The following is an 18,809-nucleotide window of genomic DNA, read 5'->3' as shown; positions in this document are numbered from 1 at the left end:
ACAGGAACTAAAACAGAAGCTCAACTCAAGATCACAAAGCATTTTTGGAAAAAATAAAATAGAGAATGCCCACTCCTTGTGAATGTACGTGCATAACAGGTTTAGAACACAACCAGAAGACAGGACAGCTCAGATTCCATCCCCGGAGTCCTCAGGAGGGCAGCCTGCAGCCATCACCAACCTGTGCTGGTGACAGAAGGAATGCAAGTTCTCTTCCCCAGTGTTCTCCTTCATGTTTCCTTCTAAGCAGCTGGTTTGGTTCCTTCTGCCCAAAGAGGTTAAGCACGGCCAGGGCCCAGAGAGGAGGTTGGGATTGGGTGACCTGGTCTTTTGGGGCCCTGAGCACCTGGGGGTGGGGAGAAAGGCACAAGAGTTTCTGGGGGCTCCAACTGGCCCAACCTAGCTTATTAGGATAAGTGATCAGAAAAGGGTGGAGCTTAAGACCTAAATTGTGTTAAGTTTGTTGGCTTAGAGAATCCTCTGTGCATTTGTCTTGGGAATCAAGAATGGCAGCAGGACTCTGGGCTGGAAACAAGGCTCTCCATATAACTCATGGGAAATATGACAAACGTCTGGTGCAGCCAACACCTGGGTGAGCAGACCACATCGAGGGGCTGAGATTTCCGGGTAGGTTCATTCTGAATCTCAAACAGCAAGAACAGCTATATTTGTCCTGGGCAAAGTCCTACATGGAGAAAGCAAGGTTTCTGTTCTGGGATAGAATTTAGTATCAGTAGGTATAGAAACGGAGAAGGCAATGGTACCCCACTCCAGTACTCTTGCCTGGAAAATCCCATGGATGGAGGAGTCTGGTAGGCTGCAGTCCATGGGGTCGCTGAGAGTCGGACACAACTGAGCAACTTCACTTTCACTTTTCACTTTCATGCACTGGAGAAGGAAATGGCAACCCACTCCAGTGTTCTTGCCAGGAGAATCCCAGGGACGGGGGAACCTGGTGGGCTGCCAGACGTCTATGGGGTCGCACAGAGTCGGACACGACTGAAGCGACTTAGCAGCAGCAGCAGCAGGTATAGAAAAAGATCTCTTCATGATTGTCACAGCAATAGTATTCAAGATTTTAAGTAATCTGTTTTCCATCATACTAATAAATTTACATAGTTTAAGAAATCAAATAGAACTACAAGGTTTATGGTGAGTAACAATAATATTCAGGGTTTTAGACTAGAGATTAATCATGGTGGTAGGGAATTATGGTGTTGATTATTCCAGTTTATTACTTCCTTGTTTCTCAGTGAGGACCAAAGGACTGGATATTAATTACCCTCGTGGTATATCTCAGGGCCCTAGGGTAAAGAATCAACCCTGAAGTAGCAGAATTCATCAATTAACAACTATAGAAGTCCTCCCTATATGGCCAATACCATCTTCTGTACAATAAATAACACAAGAGCCAAATTAGAAACTGATAAAGCTAGTTCCTAGAACATCTGGTGCCAGGAATCAGATTTCTTCCACGCTGCGGGAAAAACCTACAGTCAGCATAAGACAGGCTTCGGGAATTGGGGTGTGGACAAAAAAAACCCAACAAAACCACTCTACTTTTCATGATTTAGAGCTAGAAATTTGGGGTAATATGGGTCAGCTTGAGAAAAATGTCTTTGAACTTATTATCGTGGTATGGACTACGGGAAAAGGCTATCAGATCCCAACAAATAGGGTTAGAATTACACAGTATTGGAACAGAAACAACCCAAGAGCAAGATTTGAATCTTGACAACTCTGCATGAAGATGGCTAGGGAATACCAGAGCGAAATAATAACCTGCAGAAGCAGAGCTAGGTCTTGCTACAGTGGAAAAAGAGGTGAGGGCAGAAGACACTTCTCTTACTCATAAGAGTAAATGAGGTTATACCAAGTATCAATACTTGGAAATTCTAGGGCAGGAACCTTTGGGGGAATATAAGTCCAGGAATACTTTGTTGGTGAGTTTATATAAAAAATGATAGGCACTTACTTGAAAGGTGGTATGCATTGGGAATTTGGGATTAATGCATGTGTGTGTGTATGCATGAGTAGTCTCTCAGTTGTGTCTGACTCTTTGCGACCCCATGGGACTGTAGCTGCCAGGCTCCTCTGTCCATGGGATTCTCCAGGCAAGAATACTGAAGTAGCTTGCCATTTCCGCCTCCAGGGGAATCTTCTCAACCCAGGGAACAAACCTGAGTCTCCCGCATTGCAGGTAGATTCTTTACCTGCTAAGCCACTGGGGAAACTGAGGATTGGCTGTGTATATACTGCTATATTTAAGATAGATAACCAACAAGAACCTACCATATAGCACAGGGAACTCTGTTCAGTATTCTGTAATAAGCTAAATGGGAAAAGAATTTTAAAAAGAATAGATACATGTATATGTATAACTGAATCCCTCCGCTGTACACCTGAAACTAACATTACATTGTTAGTCAATTATGCTCCAATATAAAATAAAAAGTTTTTAACACAGGTATGGAGACTGTCTCCAGAGAGACCCCTATCAGTTCACAAATGGGATGGGCAGAAAAACAGGGTTAGCAGGGACATGAGATTACTTCAGAATTCTGAAAATGGAAACCTAGAGGTCTTGAATACAAGTTTAGAAATGAAAGGGAGAAAAAGGAGCTCAAAAAGAAAAAAATGGCCCAACTTTGAAAAGGTATAAATAGCATCAGTAGAGAGCAGTATCTGAAACTCCTGAGAGGTCACCTGCAAAGGCAGTGGAATTTCTCCTGGAAGACGGGAATTAAGGGTTATTGATAGAATGTCTCCCACCTGGGTTTTAAATCAGACAACAGAATTGATACCACGAAGAAGTTAAAACCATGCTCTGTAAGCCCCTCTTCCATTTTGTTTACCAGGGATGACCCTAAATCTCTGCTATGGACTCAAGCTGACAAGAGTGATACGGGTCTAGGTTGTGTCCTAGCCAAGTACTGGGCTTGCCAAACGCTGCTGTCTCTGGGGGAAAGGCTTCACATGGGGTTGGCTTCAATGACAAGAAGCTGCGATGCTCATACTGGCTCTGGAGAGTAACATGCTGCCAACTTGTGTTTGGGCGGGACTGGTGTTACGGTATTTTATGCTCTTACTATTCCCTGGAATGTAAAATATATGACACAACATATTAATATCTTGGAGATATTAGATATTAATATATTGGAGTTCTCAATGGAGAACTCCAGCTCTGAAGATACCAAAGCTCTAGCTTCAGGGGCCCCCAGGTTGTAGCTTCTGTTAGACCTCCAAACAAAGCCCTGCGGCTAGGGTAAAAGCAGGAAAAGATAAGTGGCAGTTTTACTTATAAAGGGATTTTAATTTCTCTGTGGAAAAGAGGAACTGACTGGACAAGGGGGTTATACTTTATAGGAAAGGGCTTTATTGGGGGCATTTTTACTAGGATGGGATCTTATTTGAACTAGAATGTTTATATTTTCTAGAGGCTTCCCAGGTGGCGCTAGTGGTAAAGAACTTGCCTGCCAATGCAGGAGACATAAGAGACATGGGTTGGGTCTGGAAGATTCCCTGGAGGAAGGCATGGCAACCCACTCCAGTATTCTTGCCTGGAGAATCCCATGGACAGATGAGTCTGGTGGGCTACAGTTCATGGAGTTGCAAAGAAGCGACTTAGCATGCATGCACGTTTATGTTTTCTAGTAAATTCATATAATGGGGAGGAGAGGTGGGTGATTTGGAGGTTTGCTTCTGTTAGGCCCAGCTCAATGACTAATTGCATCATCCCACCAAGTTTCCTTCCTCTTCCACTGCCTCTTCCTGCAACAGCAGCCGCTGGCTGAAATACCATTGGGCAAAGATGAACAACTAAATTTTGCCCGTGGAAGTCAGTTTGGCAGGTATTAATGTACGCTTGCAACCCAAAAGGTAGAACTGCACCACCCAGGCTGACCACTCAAAATGTGTGTGGGGTCCTCTAGTCTCCAGGGGGTGCTCCAGGTTCCCCCTACCTCTTTATTCCCCCCTCCAGAGAGGAAAAATCATGACCCAAGTCAAGGAAGATGCCCAAGTCCTAAAGGGTGGGCAGGGGGCATAGCTTTGGCTAGGAAGAGAAGGGGGCCTCAAGGCCGTCTATTTACCTCTTCTGCAAAGGGGCTGAAAACGCTGGGAGAAGCTGGGAAGAGGTCAAAGTGATGGGCTAAGCATAGGGAAGACTGAATGGCCAAGGAGTCCTCAAGGGGGACCTGTGGGCCAGGGGCGAGTCTGCCAGGGTAAGGAGGTTGCTGCTCATGTCCTTGGTTATCGACTAGGAGGACCAGTTTCTAACTGGAATTTAGGATATTGGCCTTATCCTTTCTTCACCTCTACTAGTACTAACAGTAATGACAGGTGATTTTTTTTTTTTTTTTAAGGGTTTCTATTCTAAGTCTGGCTAAAATAGATGGGAAAAGACTCTTTAATACTTTTTTCTCCTCCCAAAAGAAGTGGTCATGTTAGTAAGAGGAACCCACCTTGGATGAATGTACTAAATCAGGAATGTCCTGACTCACAGAAGGGAATTGCAGGTCAGAAAGAGGACCTATTACTGAACAGCTACATGTGCTCAGCACAAAACTGCATCTTTCAAATAGTCATTTCTAAACACAAAACGGGTGTTCTCAAACAAGGAAGATAATCTAATGCCAATGGTAGTAGACAGGTTGATTTTTTTGACCTAGATGAACTAGTTTCAGATTGACTTCCTTCAAGTTCACACTCTTGCCACACTTCAGCATTATTCTTGAAACAGCTTGGGTTTGTGTAGTTCCTTTTCTTCCAGCGACTCATTTATCCTAACAATTTAGGGCTGTTATTTTAGAATTCTGAAAATGGAAACCCAGAGGCCTTGAAGAGTTAGAAATGAAAGGGAGAAAAAGGAGCTTAGAAAAGAAGAGGCCCAACTCTGACTGAAGTAGGTTGCATATTAGTAGATTCGGGGCTCTGCCATCAGAGAATGTTGCACAGTACGTGTATTCTAATTGCATCAGAGTGTCACATCCGCAAACTCTGGGCTGTGGAGAAACCAATATGATAGACAACTTCTTTAACTTTCACCATCAAGAGAGAGAGGCCTAGAGACAGCCCTGTTCTCCCAGCTCTGTTGGAGGCGAAGGGCTGGCCTCCCTCACTGTAGGCTTTCCGTCAGCCACAGCAGACTCTACCATGAGGGGCTGCTCAAGATGGAACACACAGTCAGGAAAGAGGGAAACAGGGCAATCCTCCTGCATAGAGAAAAAATGCAAAACAAGCCTTCTTTAACAGCCCTTCTATAATTTATTCCCAATTCATTTGATTCTCATCCAAACTGGCATTAAAGCAGCAACAATACTTGAAGTGGGATTTAATCACTGTGGAAAATTTTACCTTCAAGTTTAAAATTCATCTTAAAAATGTAACAGGAGGAAACTCAAACCCTAAGGAAAGTGGCTTCCCCTCCGAGAGAATCATTCCTCTTTATCTACAGCTTTGCTGCTCCTAAACGCAGAAACGCATCAAGTGTGTGAAGAGGGCCTACAGTGTGACTTGACCCCTCGCACAGTCTTACTGGGGTACAGCGTTAGCTGCACAAAATCTAGAGGCAGCCTGGGAAGACTTGGGTAGAGTTTGCATTTTAACAGAATCAGAAAATGAAAAATGGCCCTAGCTCGTTTTTTTCCTATTCACCCCTTAGGTCACCCCAAGGACTCTTAGAACTAATGTTACAGACTTACCTCCCTGCAGGCTGGAGGCTGGTGTTGGGGGCTGCTGAACAGGGTAGGGAGGCAAGAGAATGGAGTGGTGGTGAGCAAAATACATTTCCCCAAGGGTTGGCTGCGTGCAGAGAAGGATGCCGTGGCTCAGACAGAGGTGAAGAAACAAAAGACAGGGGTTCTCTGCTTTTGGACACTGAGAGCCTAAGAGAAACTGGTTGCTTCTTGCTTCAACAGGAATGTGAATTGAGAAGCGGGGACTATGTTTAATATGTCAAAATACAGACTACATTAAAGCCCTATGTTGCTATTTCCTTATTCCCCAAGAAATAAAGATTTCAAGGCTGGTGGGGAAGGAAAGAAAAGGAAGCTGGGGAGAAGCAGAAATGTTCTGACTCTGAGGGTACCCCCAGCACAGTGACGTGATCACCACTGAATTATTCTCTACTAAAATTCAGATTAGGAAACGTGGGGTAGGCCTTCCAGGATCTGGTCTTTACAGTGGGCAGCTGAGTGGAGGAGACATCCCCCCTCTCCTTCTATTCTACCTTTTCTATGGGAAAAGTATAAAAGACCCTCATTAAGTGCCCTTTCAGGCAATTACAAAGCATTTCCAGGCACTCAGCTGAAAAGTGTTTATGTAAGCTAAGTCCTCCTCAGCCCCTCTGGAGAAGCAGCACAAACATCAGCATCCTCTTACACAGCAGATATCTAGGGTTACCTCCTGAGAGGTTTCAAACTCTCACAAAAGGACAATCTGCCCAGGCCTGTTCTTTTTTTTAATAGGGAAAGGACGACATCCTTGGAAAACCAATTTATAGCAAGGGAAATATTTCAGAAAAAAAATCCTTAGAGCAAAACACAAATGCAAATAGCCTCGTTAGGAAGAGCAGGAACTAAGAGATCTCAGTTGAAAACCCTGAGAAAATGGCACCGGATCATTACTATCAAGTTTTGTTTTGGTTTTTAATGGACTGTCCTTTATGCTTATCAAGCCCAGCCATGGTCTAGCCCACACAGTCCTTTTTGGGGTGGGGGTTGTCTGTGAGCTGTTAGCCAAGAGCCTGGGAGATGTTTAGGGTGGGCAATACTGAGGCAAGTGTACCCCTAGAAGCTGGCCTAGTTTTGGAGTGAGGAGGCCACTCTGATTTGGGGGTTCATCAGAGGCTGGGTTCATTCTAGCACTTCCTGAGATGTTCATTTGACGAGGCAAGGCATTTGAGTGCCCAGTGGGAGAGTATACCTGAGGAGCAGTCTGGGAAGGGTCACTTTAAAATGATATGTTTCTGGCCACAGTGGGAAATTAAATGGGGGAGAGACTGCCAAGGAGTAGAGAAGTTATAGCTGGGTCCTCCCATGTTAAAAGGTACATGTGAGTGCTGTGGCAGGCAAACACCCCACCAGTTCTTCAGGACTGGAATAAAGACTGGAGAAGAGGAGGCAGGAATCTTCAGTGGAGAGATAAAGCCTCAGCCCCAAGGGAACCAAGAGATAAAAGGGTAATATTCTCAGATCAAGTCTCAACACCTCTCTCCAGGGAAGCTAAACCACCCTCTCCCATTATCACTCCCTTTAGACAGCTTCAGTCTAAAATGAGAGACAAAGGGGTGGGGGCAGATCGGAGGGTGGGCAGCAGCCCTTCCGCCTAAGCCCAGGCCACCAGCCTGGAAGTTGGAGGGTTAAAAATCAGCACTTAAAAGAAAACTCAAACCCTATTAAGCCCAGGCTTGGAGAACAGGGAGCAGCAGGGAAGCCAAAGGAAACTAATTTTGGAGGTTCTCCAAACTGCCAATCACAAGCATATTTCTAACAGTCCCAGTGTTGTTTGAGTTGGTTGTTTTTCCACAGGCTGCACAATGGGGTCTGGTTATTCATTGAAAAAGTCTGCAAGGGAGCCCCGCCCTCCATTCACAACCAATTTGGAATGCTCCATTCAGGCAAGGGGGGGTGGGGAACTCAGCAGCTCAGCTCGCTGGGGCAGACGGAGCAGAGCCCAGCTGTCGCCGCAGGGACGCTTGCTCGCCCAGCGCGCAGTGTTTATGTAAGAAATTCAGACACTGCAGGCGCCTGCCTGCTCCACACTCTCCCTAAGACTCAGATGGCCGAGACCCTGGCTGAAATCCGCAAGGGTGTGCAAGTCAGCTCCAAGTGAGGTCGGCAAGTGCCCTCTGGCAAAAGGAATCTATCTCGCGCTGCCCACTTCAGAAACTGACTGTAGCTACCAGCTGAAACAGACTTCAGCGGTATTTCTCCTGCCCCCAGGGGTGAGCTGGTTTGCATTAGAGGGCAGCTCTCTCTGGAAGCCAGCCTTTCCAGACTCCTTGCTTTTCCATTCCTGTAACAGTATTGGGAGCCACCTCCCCAAGGGAGTGGGTCTCTGGAGACACTACAGGAGTCTGGCTGCAAAGGGGGGAGGGGTCAAGCTATCTATTATGAACAGTTTCACAGTTCCTTTTCCTGGCTTTGCATCCGGCCTGAAAGGTTTATAATACTCCCCCTGAATGCTCATGAGACATCAAAAGAGAAGAGAAGATCTATCGTCTGTGGGTGAAACCTACTCCAAGGGCAACACAAAGTACAAGGCTAAAAACTGGTTGGGTTTCTACTCTTTTCAAACCTTCAATAATCACCCTAAGGAAGATGTTATGAAGCCAGTCTAGTGTAGACTTCGTTTCAAGGGAAGAATATGCTGCTTCAGGAAAACCAGATCCACGGGATAAATGTTAGCACGTGGGTTTTCCCTCCTTTTCAAAACATATTGGACTATTTTCAAATGTCTTATGTGGACCGCTTCTCACTGCCTGCCCCCACTGCCACAAGCCAGTGAACTCAGATGGTTGACCACTGGAAGCATTTCTCTGAATATAACTAACCAGACTCTCCATTCAGTGCCTTGGCTACTCTGCAGAACAGTCTGAAACTCCTGGCTAGATCTTATCCTGCTCCCTGGAATCTTCACCCTCAGCTGCAGCTTTCGTCTAGATGCCTCCTCCTGTTAGGCAGGTGTACCTCTTTGCTAGGCAGGGCCCCTTTATGAAGGGACTCTTCTCAAGTGTAACATCTGAGTTTCTGAGTTGCTAGTCCACGGTCATTTACCTGCCAAACTCAAAGGTGGACTTAACCTTTTGGTTACACACTCGCACACTCATGTGCGCACCCACTCAGACACACTAGGGGCCTAGTGTCTTTGTGTCTCCTTTATTTTAAGCTGAGTCTTTTACAGGAATGGGACAATGATAGAAACTGACGACCAAAGCCTCTGTTAAATGAGCTTGATGAGTTCACAAAATGGATTTTTAAAAAAGAAACCTAATCCGGTACTGGCATCAGCATGCCTGGCGCTTGTCCAAGAGCTGGGAGCTGCAACATGACAAGACTCTGAGCTCCTTGGACTGCAAGTGGAGAAGCGCTATGTGCCAGGGCACAGATGGGGCCCAGGCTGCCTCAAGGGCAGCCATGTGCCCAAGGGGGGGCTGTCAGCCTCTGAGCCCAGATGAGCTTTATCACAATTAAAACCCCAGAAACATGTGGAGGAACAGTCTCTGGGTAGAGGATTACACATCCGACCCTACCCCACCCCACCAGTGGTAATGTTTTTTCTAGGACTGAAGTTAAAACAGTGATACTAGGTGGGTGAAATGGCAGATAATAGAAATTCTCAGCTTTATCAGACTACCCACATCTTAATCTTAAGGCAGAAGAATGCTGAAAAACAGGGGACAGACTGTAATTTCGTGATGCTGGGATTTTGTTACCTCTGGAATCTACAAAAGTGATCTGCCCAGCAGACACAGGTGTAATTTTCTATCCCAAGTCTTTTGCACCAAACATGGGAGACTGGAAGGGTTACTGGGTTTTATTAGAGGACTGAGAGCAGAGAGACATAGAAGAGGAAGAGAAAAAGTCTGTTGTTTTTAATAAGCCTAACTGAATTAAAGTTAGATGAAAACAGATTTTGTGTAAACACATGGCTCTGTTCAATAAATGGGAATGCTAGGGCTTTGGTTCTTAGGAGTCCTGCATTACAGGGATTTTGGAGGCTATCAAGGAGAGGATTTCAAATCATTTAGCCCTTTCTCAGTGGTAAGGTAGGGAGTGGACTACCTAACAAAGACACTGAAAGGTTTCTAAAACTTGGAGTCAAATAACCTCTAGCTTTCCTGCTCTTGCTTTAGCTCTCGTTTCTCCCACCTTCAGAGCTATAGGCTCTGGCAAAGGATTAAGTAAGAGCCTCAACTCCCTCAAGCCTCTTATTTTTAAAGTGCCTACTGTTGTCTTTTTCACCTTGTGCTAAGAAAGACTTTAGGATGCTCCTTTCATATACAAATGGCCCAAGAACAGAAAGCAAGTAAACGGAGAGTTTGCTACAGTGTGTCTGGGGCCAAAATGACTGCTCTCTCCCAAAGGAAGTCACCCCTCCCCCCACCATATCAACCTCCTGAGCAGTTAAAAAAAAAAAATCCAGATGAATAATCTCATATTGAAATGGGATTAAGATCAATATACTTTAGGTTCAAGGGCTGCCATAACAGTTAATCCTATTTCCCAGCCATCTATTGCAAATGTCTTTATGAAAAGTTGATTTTATCAGTTAATTAGCCAGTCTTAGGAAATTACCCTTACTTCCTCCAGTCAGTCCATTCTTTTTGAAGCACAGATCTAAAAAGAACACTTCAAGGGGAAACATGGCCATTTGGATTTTAAAACCATTCTTTAAACTATATTTGTTTAGAGATCATGTTTTAAAATAAGATTTTACCGTGTCTTCTCCTCAACGTAAAATATTTTAGTTCTTCAAAATGCTGACAGGTATAACAGTCACAGTATCACACTGAAAAGAGTGAAATTTTAAAAACTCAAAACTTAAATCTGCATTTAAAAACACTATGTATATATGCTAGAACCTAGTAATACCCTAGGTTTCCCTGAGGGCTCAGTGGTAAAGAATCCACCTGCGATGCAGGAGACACGGGTTCAATCCCTGGGTCAGGAAGACTCGCTGGAGGAAGAAATGACAACCCACTTCAGTATTTTTGCCTGGGAAATCCTATGGACAGAGGAGACTGGTGGGCTACAGTCCATGGGTCCCAAAGAACCAGATTGAGAAAAGAGACTAATACCCTAAGATGCCCAAACAATCAGTTCAGAAAACTGAATATTAAGGTGTCCAAACAAACAGTTCAGAACACTGAATTATCAACTCCTACCCCTAACCCAACACTAAGCACTTTGATTTTCCATTATTATCCTCGGTTTCGATTTGCAGCTAATTCTGTAAAATGTAGTACACACTTATTTACTGGCCCAGATTCCGTGGCTTGGTAGCTCTGTGTGTTACTGCACACGTAGCTAAACACATTTGTAAAACACAGGATACATAGTGTGTACACACACAAACGTCTTTTGGAAAACATGTCAGTTTTCTGATTTTTCTGTTTTATCATTTCTCTTTCTTTCAAACCCTATGCAAAAAACTCAAAGCACCAAGGTACTGAGCAAGTTTCTTGGGACTGTAGAATGAAGAGAACTATGGATTAGACTGGGCAGCCCACCCTCAACCAGGCTTTCCTGAAGGCCAGCTCCAGGCATCTGAAATCATGAGGGAGCCTCTGAGTGTGACAGTGCCCTTGGCTCTGCAGCTTTGTGACAGCTTCTTTAAGGACAGGATTTTATATACTTTTCCTCCCTCATTTTACTTAGCCCCTCCCATTTGCCCCTAATCACCAGTGTATCTCCAGCTGTCTGGACCTTATATTATCCCCTTAATAAAATGAAAGGGTTAGGCAAGACCATCTCTAAAAGGGACTTGTAGCTCAAACAATCTGGGATCTTCAGGGTTATTTATCAGGATCAAGGGACAATGGGTGGCAAAGGCAGAACCCCTATGTCTATAGGTGGCACTTTTTATTCCCTTGAACATGACCTTTAAGAGATTCTAGGGGGGATACTTAACTAACTTCTGTATTTGTGAAGTAAAGGGAAATCTATACAACTAGAAGTAGGCTGGGCGTTTCTTTAAGACTTAAGAAATGTCTCACCTCTCTTTTAACTCTTAAGAACAGTGGTGTCATTTATTAAAAAAAAATTTATGAATGGATGCCTATGGGTAGGAACCAAAATCTGGAAAATATAGAAAAATCTCTTTAGAAGCTGAGCTGATAGCGTTTACCAAAAAAAGTAAGCCATCATCTTCAAACCTGACCTTCTAAAATAAGTTACCCACATTACTTGGTATTTCTTTTTCTCTCACATACATACCAAAACTCTCACATTCAACATGGAAAACTAGTCAAGTCAACAGTAACAAAAAAGGTAGACTACTACTCATGGCAGGTCACATAAGAGTATTTGTTACAAATGTTTCAGCCACCCTAGGGGAGAGATTTGCTTTACCCCGCAAGTGCAAGTTTGGTTTCCAGTTCATTGATCCAGTGATTTAAACCAGTTCGTAAGATTTTATTAAATTTGCATGAGCTTCTCCTACTTCCCTGGAACAGTCAGGGCTCTTCCAGAAGGGGGCTGGAGTGGAAGCTGATCCTCAATAGACTGTGAGAGGTACTCACAGAGAAAGGGTCTGCCCAGCCCTGGGCTCTGCCAGCTCCCGTGAGTCTATACTGCCTGTCTCAACTGCAGTGAAAAGTCACACATATAACAGCAAAGAGACATAGTTCAAGAATACACCTCCCCACATCTGTGTTCCTGCCTAACCTCTGTCTGAATCTATCCTTCTTTCGGCTCCATCTCTAGAAAGAAGAGTCGGGGGTGGGTGGGGGGAATTCTCAAAGACTCTCTGAGGCTACTCAAACATCTGCTTTATCCTTAAAGACAGAAAACCCCAACCTTAAGAAGTTAAAGCAAAAAGCAAACAAAGAAACACATCACACTTGGTAAGCAGAAACATCTCCCAAAGCAGCTCCATTTTAGGTATGGCACTTTAAAGAACTTAGCACGTTCTATTTGCCGAGCAGGAATTATTTCTAAGAAGCCAGAACACATTTATTGATTCCTTTACTGAAGCCTCTTCCTGCAGATAAATATCTATCCAAATATCCTGTCTGCTGACATCTTTCTCTAAGGAACCTACCTCTGCTTCAGCACATGAAATCTATCTGAATGCAGTCATCTCACCTCCCTTCTAACTCTTTTGGGTTATAGAGAAACAAACAAAAGTGTCATAAAAGCATTTCAAAGAACCTCTGCCAAGAAAGCCTCCCAAACAGACTGCAGTTTATGCTGCTCTGAGCAAGAACTGGAAAGGCTGGGCCAAACTGTCAACACAGAACAAAGTAGGATTACAATCCTGTCTTTTATCTTGCAAACACATGCGCGAGCGTGCACACACACACACACACACACTCACTCACACACTTTAGGTTATCTTTCTTTAGCCTTTCAGCGGCAAGTTTCCCAATCATTTGAAAGCAATCAGAGGGCAATAATTAACATGCATTTACTTTCCTATAGAAAACATCCACACCAAGCTGTGACAAAGCTAAGGTAACCCTGCATCTGTGAGTTACACTTTGTTCCCTTTTCACATTTCCTAGCATCTCCCCATGAATATGAGGCCTATCATTAAAGAATGTTTAGCTAGTACCTCTGGCCTTTCATGTATTGATTTAGAACACACAGCTTTTACTTAGATCCAAAGATATCCTCTCTCCCAGTGGCATTTTTACATACACACACACAAGATAAAACAAAGCTCGGAAAAATGTGTTGGTGCAAAATGAGAAATCAAATCCTTGCCTGGCTCAGGTGCTTGCTATTATAAACTATGACTAAGACACAAATTTTTCTATGATGCAACTCTCAAGAGGCAGCATTTTCTCCAGGCCTCTCTTCTAAACCTGCTCATTCGCCAGTGACTAATGCTCTCTAGAGCTGCCCTGTGCTGCTCAAATTTCATCAGCCAGCTTTGTCCTTGATAGCTCTGCCTGGACCATAAAAGCTCCCAAACCTGTTGAGGACAGCCCCCAAAGATCAGTGCAAAGCTAACTGTGCCCTTGCCAGTACCCTAGAGCTGTTTTCTGAGCTTCCACAGCATTTGTTATCTCAGTGATATGAGCACTTAAAGACCATTTTAAGTAAAGGTTTTTACTCTTTGAATGATAGTCTTGACAACTACATGAAAAATAAGTGTAAATCAGGTCACTTCTGTGACCATTTTTTGGTCAACTTTGAGCTAGAAAAGAAATTGACAACATGTTGGGTGAAGCCACAATTAACTGGAATCTTTCATTAACTATTTTCTGCACCTTTAAAAGAAAAAAAAAATGTCAGGCTTTCTATCAAGGACCTAATTTATAAAAACCGAAAAAAACCACTGGAAGAGAATGTCTGATTAATGGATGCTTGGTCCAGTAACTTATATATAACTTTAGTTAACTTGAGAATTAGGATTTTTTGAGCTTGAAGTTTTGCAAAATTCTTTAGGCACAAATTTTAAGATAAAAACATGTTTGGTAAATCTTACCCGCAATAAAATAAAAGCACTTTAGAAATAACTTCAGTAAGGAACGAAACAAGAGTTTGGGGAGGGGGTTAACTCTGAATTATTAAAAGAAACCAAACACATACCACTGGCCAAAGAGGCTGGCTACAGCTGAAAAGTATTCTAGACACGGATGATCAAGGACCAAACACTCTCAGAACACATGTGCCACCACCAGAAAGGTACTTACAGTTATCAGACTGAAAATCTGGGACAAACTGTTCGTCATCAGGAACTTGTGCTAGAAAAGAGATTTTTTATTTTAGATCTTTAAGTTTTATTAAAAAGCACAGTAAAATGTTTTATGTGGAAAACAGAACAGCCAAGAAACTTGCCTTCAGCTAACCAAGCCTCTTGAAGTTGACTGAGATCCTGAAACAACTCTGGAATTGAAAACAGAAGACACCAGAATGAGGAGAATTCTCCTAGGGGGAAGAGGGAAGAAGCTGGCTGTGTGCTGCAGTTTTCACAGGGAGCCATATGAACAAGCCACAGCAGAGGGGAGAGCTGCACTACCTTCAGAATCATGAGCCAGATCTGTGTCCAAAAACTTCCTCTTTCTGTCAATCACAGGCCGCCCTCTACTCTCCTCTGACCGAGATTTCTGAAAGAGGCCAATAGACAGTTAAGACGTAAGTGTAGTAAAGGGGTCCAAAGGGGGCTGTGCCATAAGACTCACGTTCGAAGAAGGAAGACAAAACAAACCAAAAGCCACATAAACTTACCCCTGGGACCATAAAAGGGACTTGTTGATCATAAAACCCATCCATGGTGCTTCCAGCGTCTCTAATATCACTTTGGAAGTTCTCAGCATTGAGCAATTTCTGGGGGGAAGGGGTCCTCCTGTAATAGGAATTTGGGAGATTTTAGCCCAGGTGAGGGGAAAGAAATGAAGTGATTTTATATTGCTTGTTCTTTTAGCAATGTTCTTTTCTGTGGGAAATCATTCACTTTCTCTGAGGTACTTAAAGACCACCACTCAAGGTGTAAGCTTTATAGACTAACCTGGGCTTGATTAAGGGCATCAAAGATGCATGGTACACTTAGTGCCAAATCCACTCACCTAGTCATTCTTTTAATCTTTTTTATTTAATTATTAAGATTATAGGTTTACTATCATCTGTCTCCTACCAAAAAAAAAAAAAGGACCTTATTTTCATCTAAAAAGATGATTTCAAGATTCTTTCTGTAAAAAGATTCCCCAGGGTGTTTGTAGTGTTAGGGTTTTTTTGTTTTGTTTTTTTTTTTAAGACAATTTAATTTTTGATAATACAGTGACAGGAAGTAAAGAAACTGGGTTTAAGCATACCAAATTATTTGCAATTAAGAATCTGACATACATAGTGCTTCTAAAAGTATTTTGTAGGTCAGTTGTAAAGAACTATATATAGTTCCAAGAATACAAGGATCCAGAGATATACTTATCTTCAGATACAACTCTTAATTAAAACTTAAATCTTTTGTCCAAACAGATATAGTGTTGGTAATGTCACAGATCTCTCCATGGCAACTCACAAAGAAAGCTATAACATTTCCAACTTTTAAAAGAATAAAATAGCTAAGAAAACTAATGCATAAAGTTAACTAAATTCCATTATACATATTTTAAATGCATGTCTACCACAGACCTTTAAAAATCATTAAAAGTAAAAGTTTCATGGAAAGAAAAATCTGTTTATTATAGTGAAATCAATTTTTCTTACATGATTTAGAAAATTAAACTGTTTCAGCACTGTCAAGTATTGGGTTTTGGAAAGAGAGGCTGGGGATCCAAATGGACAGGAGAGAACTGTTTCTAATTTGGGAGGTATAAAGTAACAATGTCAGGAAGGTACCATTCTTCAAATAAAAATGAAGTTAGGTCAATAAAATGGGAGAAATATTAATTTTACTCACCCCAGCTCTAAGCAATTCAAAATAATTAAGGATAAATCTTTTTAACTAGTATACAAATTTTAAATAGGGAACTTTTCTCAGTGGGCAATGGCACCCAATTTGCTTTTCATACTATGTGAAGCATACCAAATTTTTGTATGTTAGTATACAAGGAAACCCTTCACCGCCAGCCTCCCCTCCACACCTTAGTCCAAGTAATAAAATATTTTCAAAGTCAGAGGGAGAGAAGCAAAACTACACACTTCGTAACTTCCTAGAAAAACACTCCAGGTAGCTTGCCTGAATGCCTTTCAAACAAGCGCTAAAAAGTTCAACATAAAGTTTTCTTCCCAAATGTCACCAACCCGTAAACAAAATCAGAGAGGGCATCAGCAGCGAGTTGAAGGGCAAGAAAACGAGTTCTCTGTAGCCTTCAAAAATTTGTCAGTTTAAATAAATCATGGCCTTAGAAAGTCTATAAACGTCTATAGGAGAAGTGGACAACGGGTAGGAGATCGGAGGGGGAGATATTTTCAGAGACTCACAATGAAATACGACGCAAAAATACTTCACCATGAAGAGCAAAAATTGTTTTTAAAAAATTAAAAAAGCTGTTATAAGCAAACCCAAAAGAAGAGGTATCGAAGGTCTTTAAAGCAGCTCTCAAAGTTCAAGGGCTAGAAAAATCGCGTTCAAAGTATACATATTTTTTTAAGCTTGAAGGGAAAGCTCGAATTCATCCAGGAGTTTAGACCACTTCCTTTGTGCCCCCCCCCAACCCCCACCTCCCGGTACCCCCAGGAAAAACTTTAACACAGCTTAGCGGCGCGATCGAGGCCCCTCCCCCGCGGCGCGCAGCGAGCCCGGTTTTATGAATGAGAGAGCGAGCCGCAGCCGCCACATCAGGTAAAGGCTGTAACTGGATCCCTCGCACTGGGCCCCATTCACAAAACAAGACACACTTCCACCCAATTCCCAGCCTTCTCCATTCATGAAAACTCCTTCAGATGAGCCCCCGCCCCCACTCCCAACGCAAGCCCTGCCTCCGACGCAGGCCCCTCACCCCAGCGTTTTAGGAAGAAAGCTCAATGCTTCATTCACAAAAAAAAAAAAAAAAAAGGAAAAAAAAAAAAAAGCCGCAGGGAGCAGCGAGCCAACGAAAGAAACCCGCTTCATTCATAAAGTCACCCACATTCATAAAAACGAGCTGCGGCGCCGGGAGCTACCAACCGCCTCCAATCCTTCCCCCACCCCCAAAACCCTTCCAAACATCTCTCTTTGGCACCCCTCCTCAATCAGGAGTTCGGCTCCCCCCTAGAGGTCCCCTCCCCTCTGAAATTCGGTCAGATCCCTAATCCAGCTCGAAGCTCCATCGTCTCTCCATCCCCCTCCGCACCCATCTTTTTCTTTTCCATCATCCCCAGGCCGCGGTTCTTATGTTCCCCGATTTCTCCAGAATCGCCGGCAACCTGACGCCCTCAGTCTGCTGGGGGTGGGATGGGGGGGATTGGGTGTCCGCTTTCCACAACCTGAAACTTGCAAGGCCTGCATAAGTTCCTGGCCGACCCCTAACGCCACACGCTGCACATGCCTATGTCACTTAACCCCTCCTGGTACTGGGGTGGGGGTGCATCACCTCTCAAACATTCCCCCTAAGCTGCTTTCTCCCTCATCCTCCCCACTGCAAAGATCGGCGGAGTGCCTCTTCTCGCGAGCCTCCAAGTCCCCTCGAGGTTCTCAGATCTCCAGAGACTGTAAAGACCGCAACTCCGCACCCCTCCATCCCCACCCGGGAGCCCCCGCACCTCGCGTTCCCGCCGGCCTCCCCCGCGACGTGCGGAAACCCGTTCTCCTCGTGCTCCGGAACCGTTAGCCGCCCCCGTCCGACGCCTCCCAGGAACCGAACCGGACCGGGCCCCGGGAGGGGAGGGGGGAGGTGAGCTCCGCGAGGGAGGGGGGCCCAACCTCGATTTAAAAAGTGCACCCCGACTTTGAGGATTCTGAATCAGCCAGTGAACTCTAGGCAGCTGGGCCCTTCCTGGACACCCCCCTCAGAAGCCCCGGTTGTCCACTTGACGCCCCCTCACCTGAGGCGGCGGCTCTCCTCCCCTTGCAGCGGCCCCGGGGCGCAGGCGCGCTCACGCACGCGCGCACCGGGCCTGGGAGCCTAGGCTAATGGCTGGGCCGAACCGCTCCGGGGACACTGAACCGCTCCGCGCACCAGCGGCTGGACTCTGCGCCGCAGCTGCCAACCAGGCTGGAGCGCTGGCCCGGCCCCCAGCGGCCTGCCGCTCCGCCCTCTGCTATTGGCCCGCGGCTGTAGCCCAGCCGCGTTCCCATTGGCCCGAGGCCGCTCCAGCGGCTGTCCATCGCTTCTTGTTTACCCTGTCTGCGGGCAAATCCAGCCAAGCCGCCCCATCAACTCCGGTTCCCATTGGTCAACAGCGCGTCCCTCCCTACCCCTCAGGAGTCTGTTTTGCATAATTTATGCAGTGGGGGACCATTGACCAATCAGCTCAGGCTTGTTTATATAATGAATATAAGGACGTTTTTCATTCATAAAAAACGCGACCTGAGGGGGAAGCTTAGCTGAGTCAGTGAAGCACTTAAAGGGGCAGAGAGCCTCGAGGAGCCGCCGTTCCTTCCTCGCAGCTCTCTCTCAACTTTTTAGCGAGGTTTGGCTCTTTCCCCTTTCCCATTCACTCCTACTTCTCTCCCCCAATACCCCCCACTCCCAGCAACACCCCCGCCAGGATAGG

General features: G+C 44.6%; 1 protein-coding gene across 1 annotated transcript in view; it reads right to left on the bottom strand.

The window, feature by feature from the left end:
• ETV5 (ETS variant transcription factor 5) overlaps window positions 1-18,286 on the bottom strand; it is a 59,295-nt gene extending 41,009 nt beyond the window's left edge. The window contains exons 1-5 of the mRNA NM_001192834.2: window positions 18,138-18,286; window positions 14,901-15,018; window positions 14,692-14,779; window positions 14,511-14,558; window positions 14,366-14,416 (exon numbers count right to left, since the gene is read on the bottom strand). Of these exons, the coding sequence (NP_001179763.1) occupies window positions 14,366-14,416; window positions 14,511-14,558; window positions 14,692-14,779; window positions 14,901-14,945 (232 nt within the window). The 5' untranslated portion in view covers window positions 14,946-15,018; window positions 18,138-18,286. The remainder of the gene's footprint in view (window positions 1-14,365; window positions 14,417-14,510; window positions 14,559-14,691; window positions 14,780-14,900; window positions 15,019-18,137) is intronic.
• Window positions 18,287-18,809: the final 523 nt, after the last annotated feature.

Source organism: Bos taurus, chromosome 1 (assembly GCF_002263795.3).
Source record: "Bos taurus isolate L1 Dominette 01449 registration number 42190680 breed Hereford chromosome 1, ARS-UCD2.0, whole genome shotgun sequence".
Classification (NCBI taxonomy): Eukaryota; Metazoa; Chordata; class Mammalia; order Artiodactyla; family Bovidae; genus Bos; species Bos taurus.
Note: the sequence above shows the minus strand (reverse complement) of the source record. Positions and strands in the feature narration are given on the sequence as shown.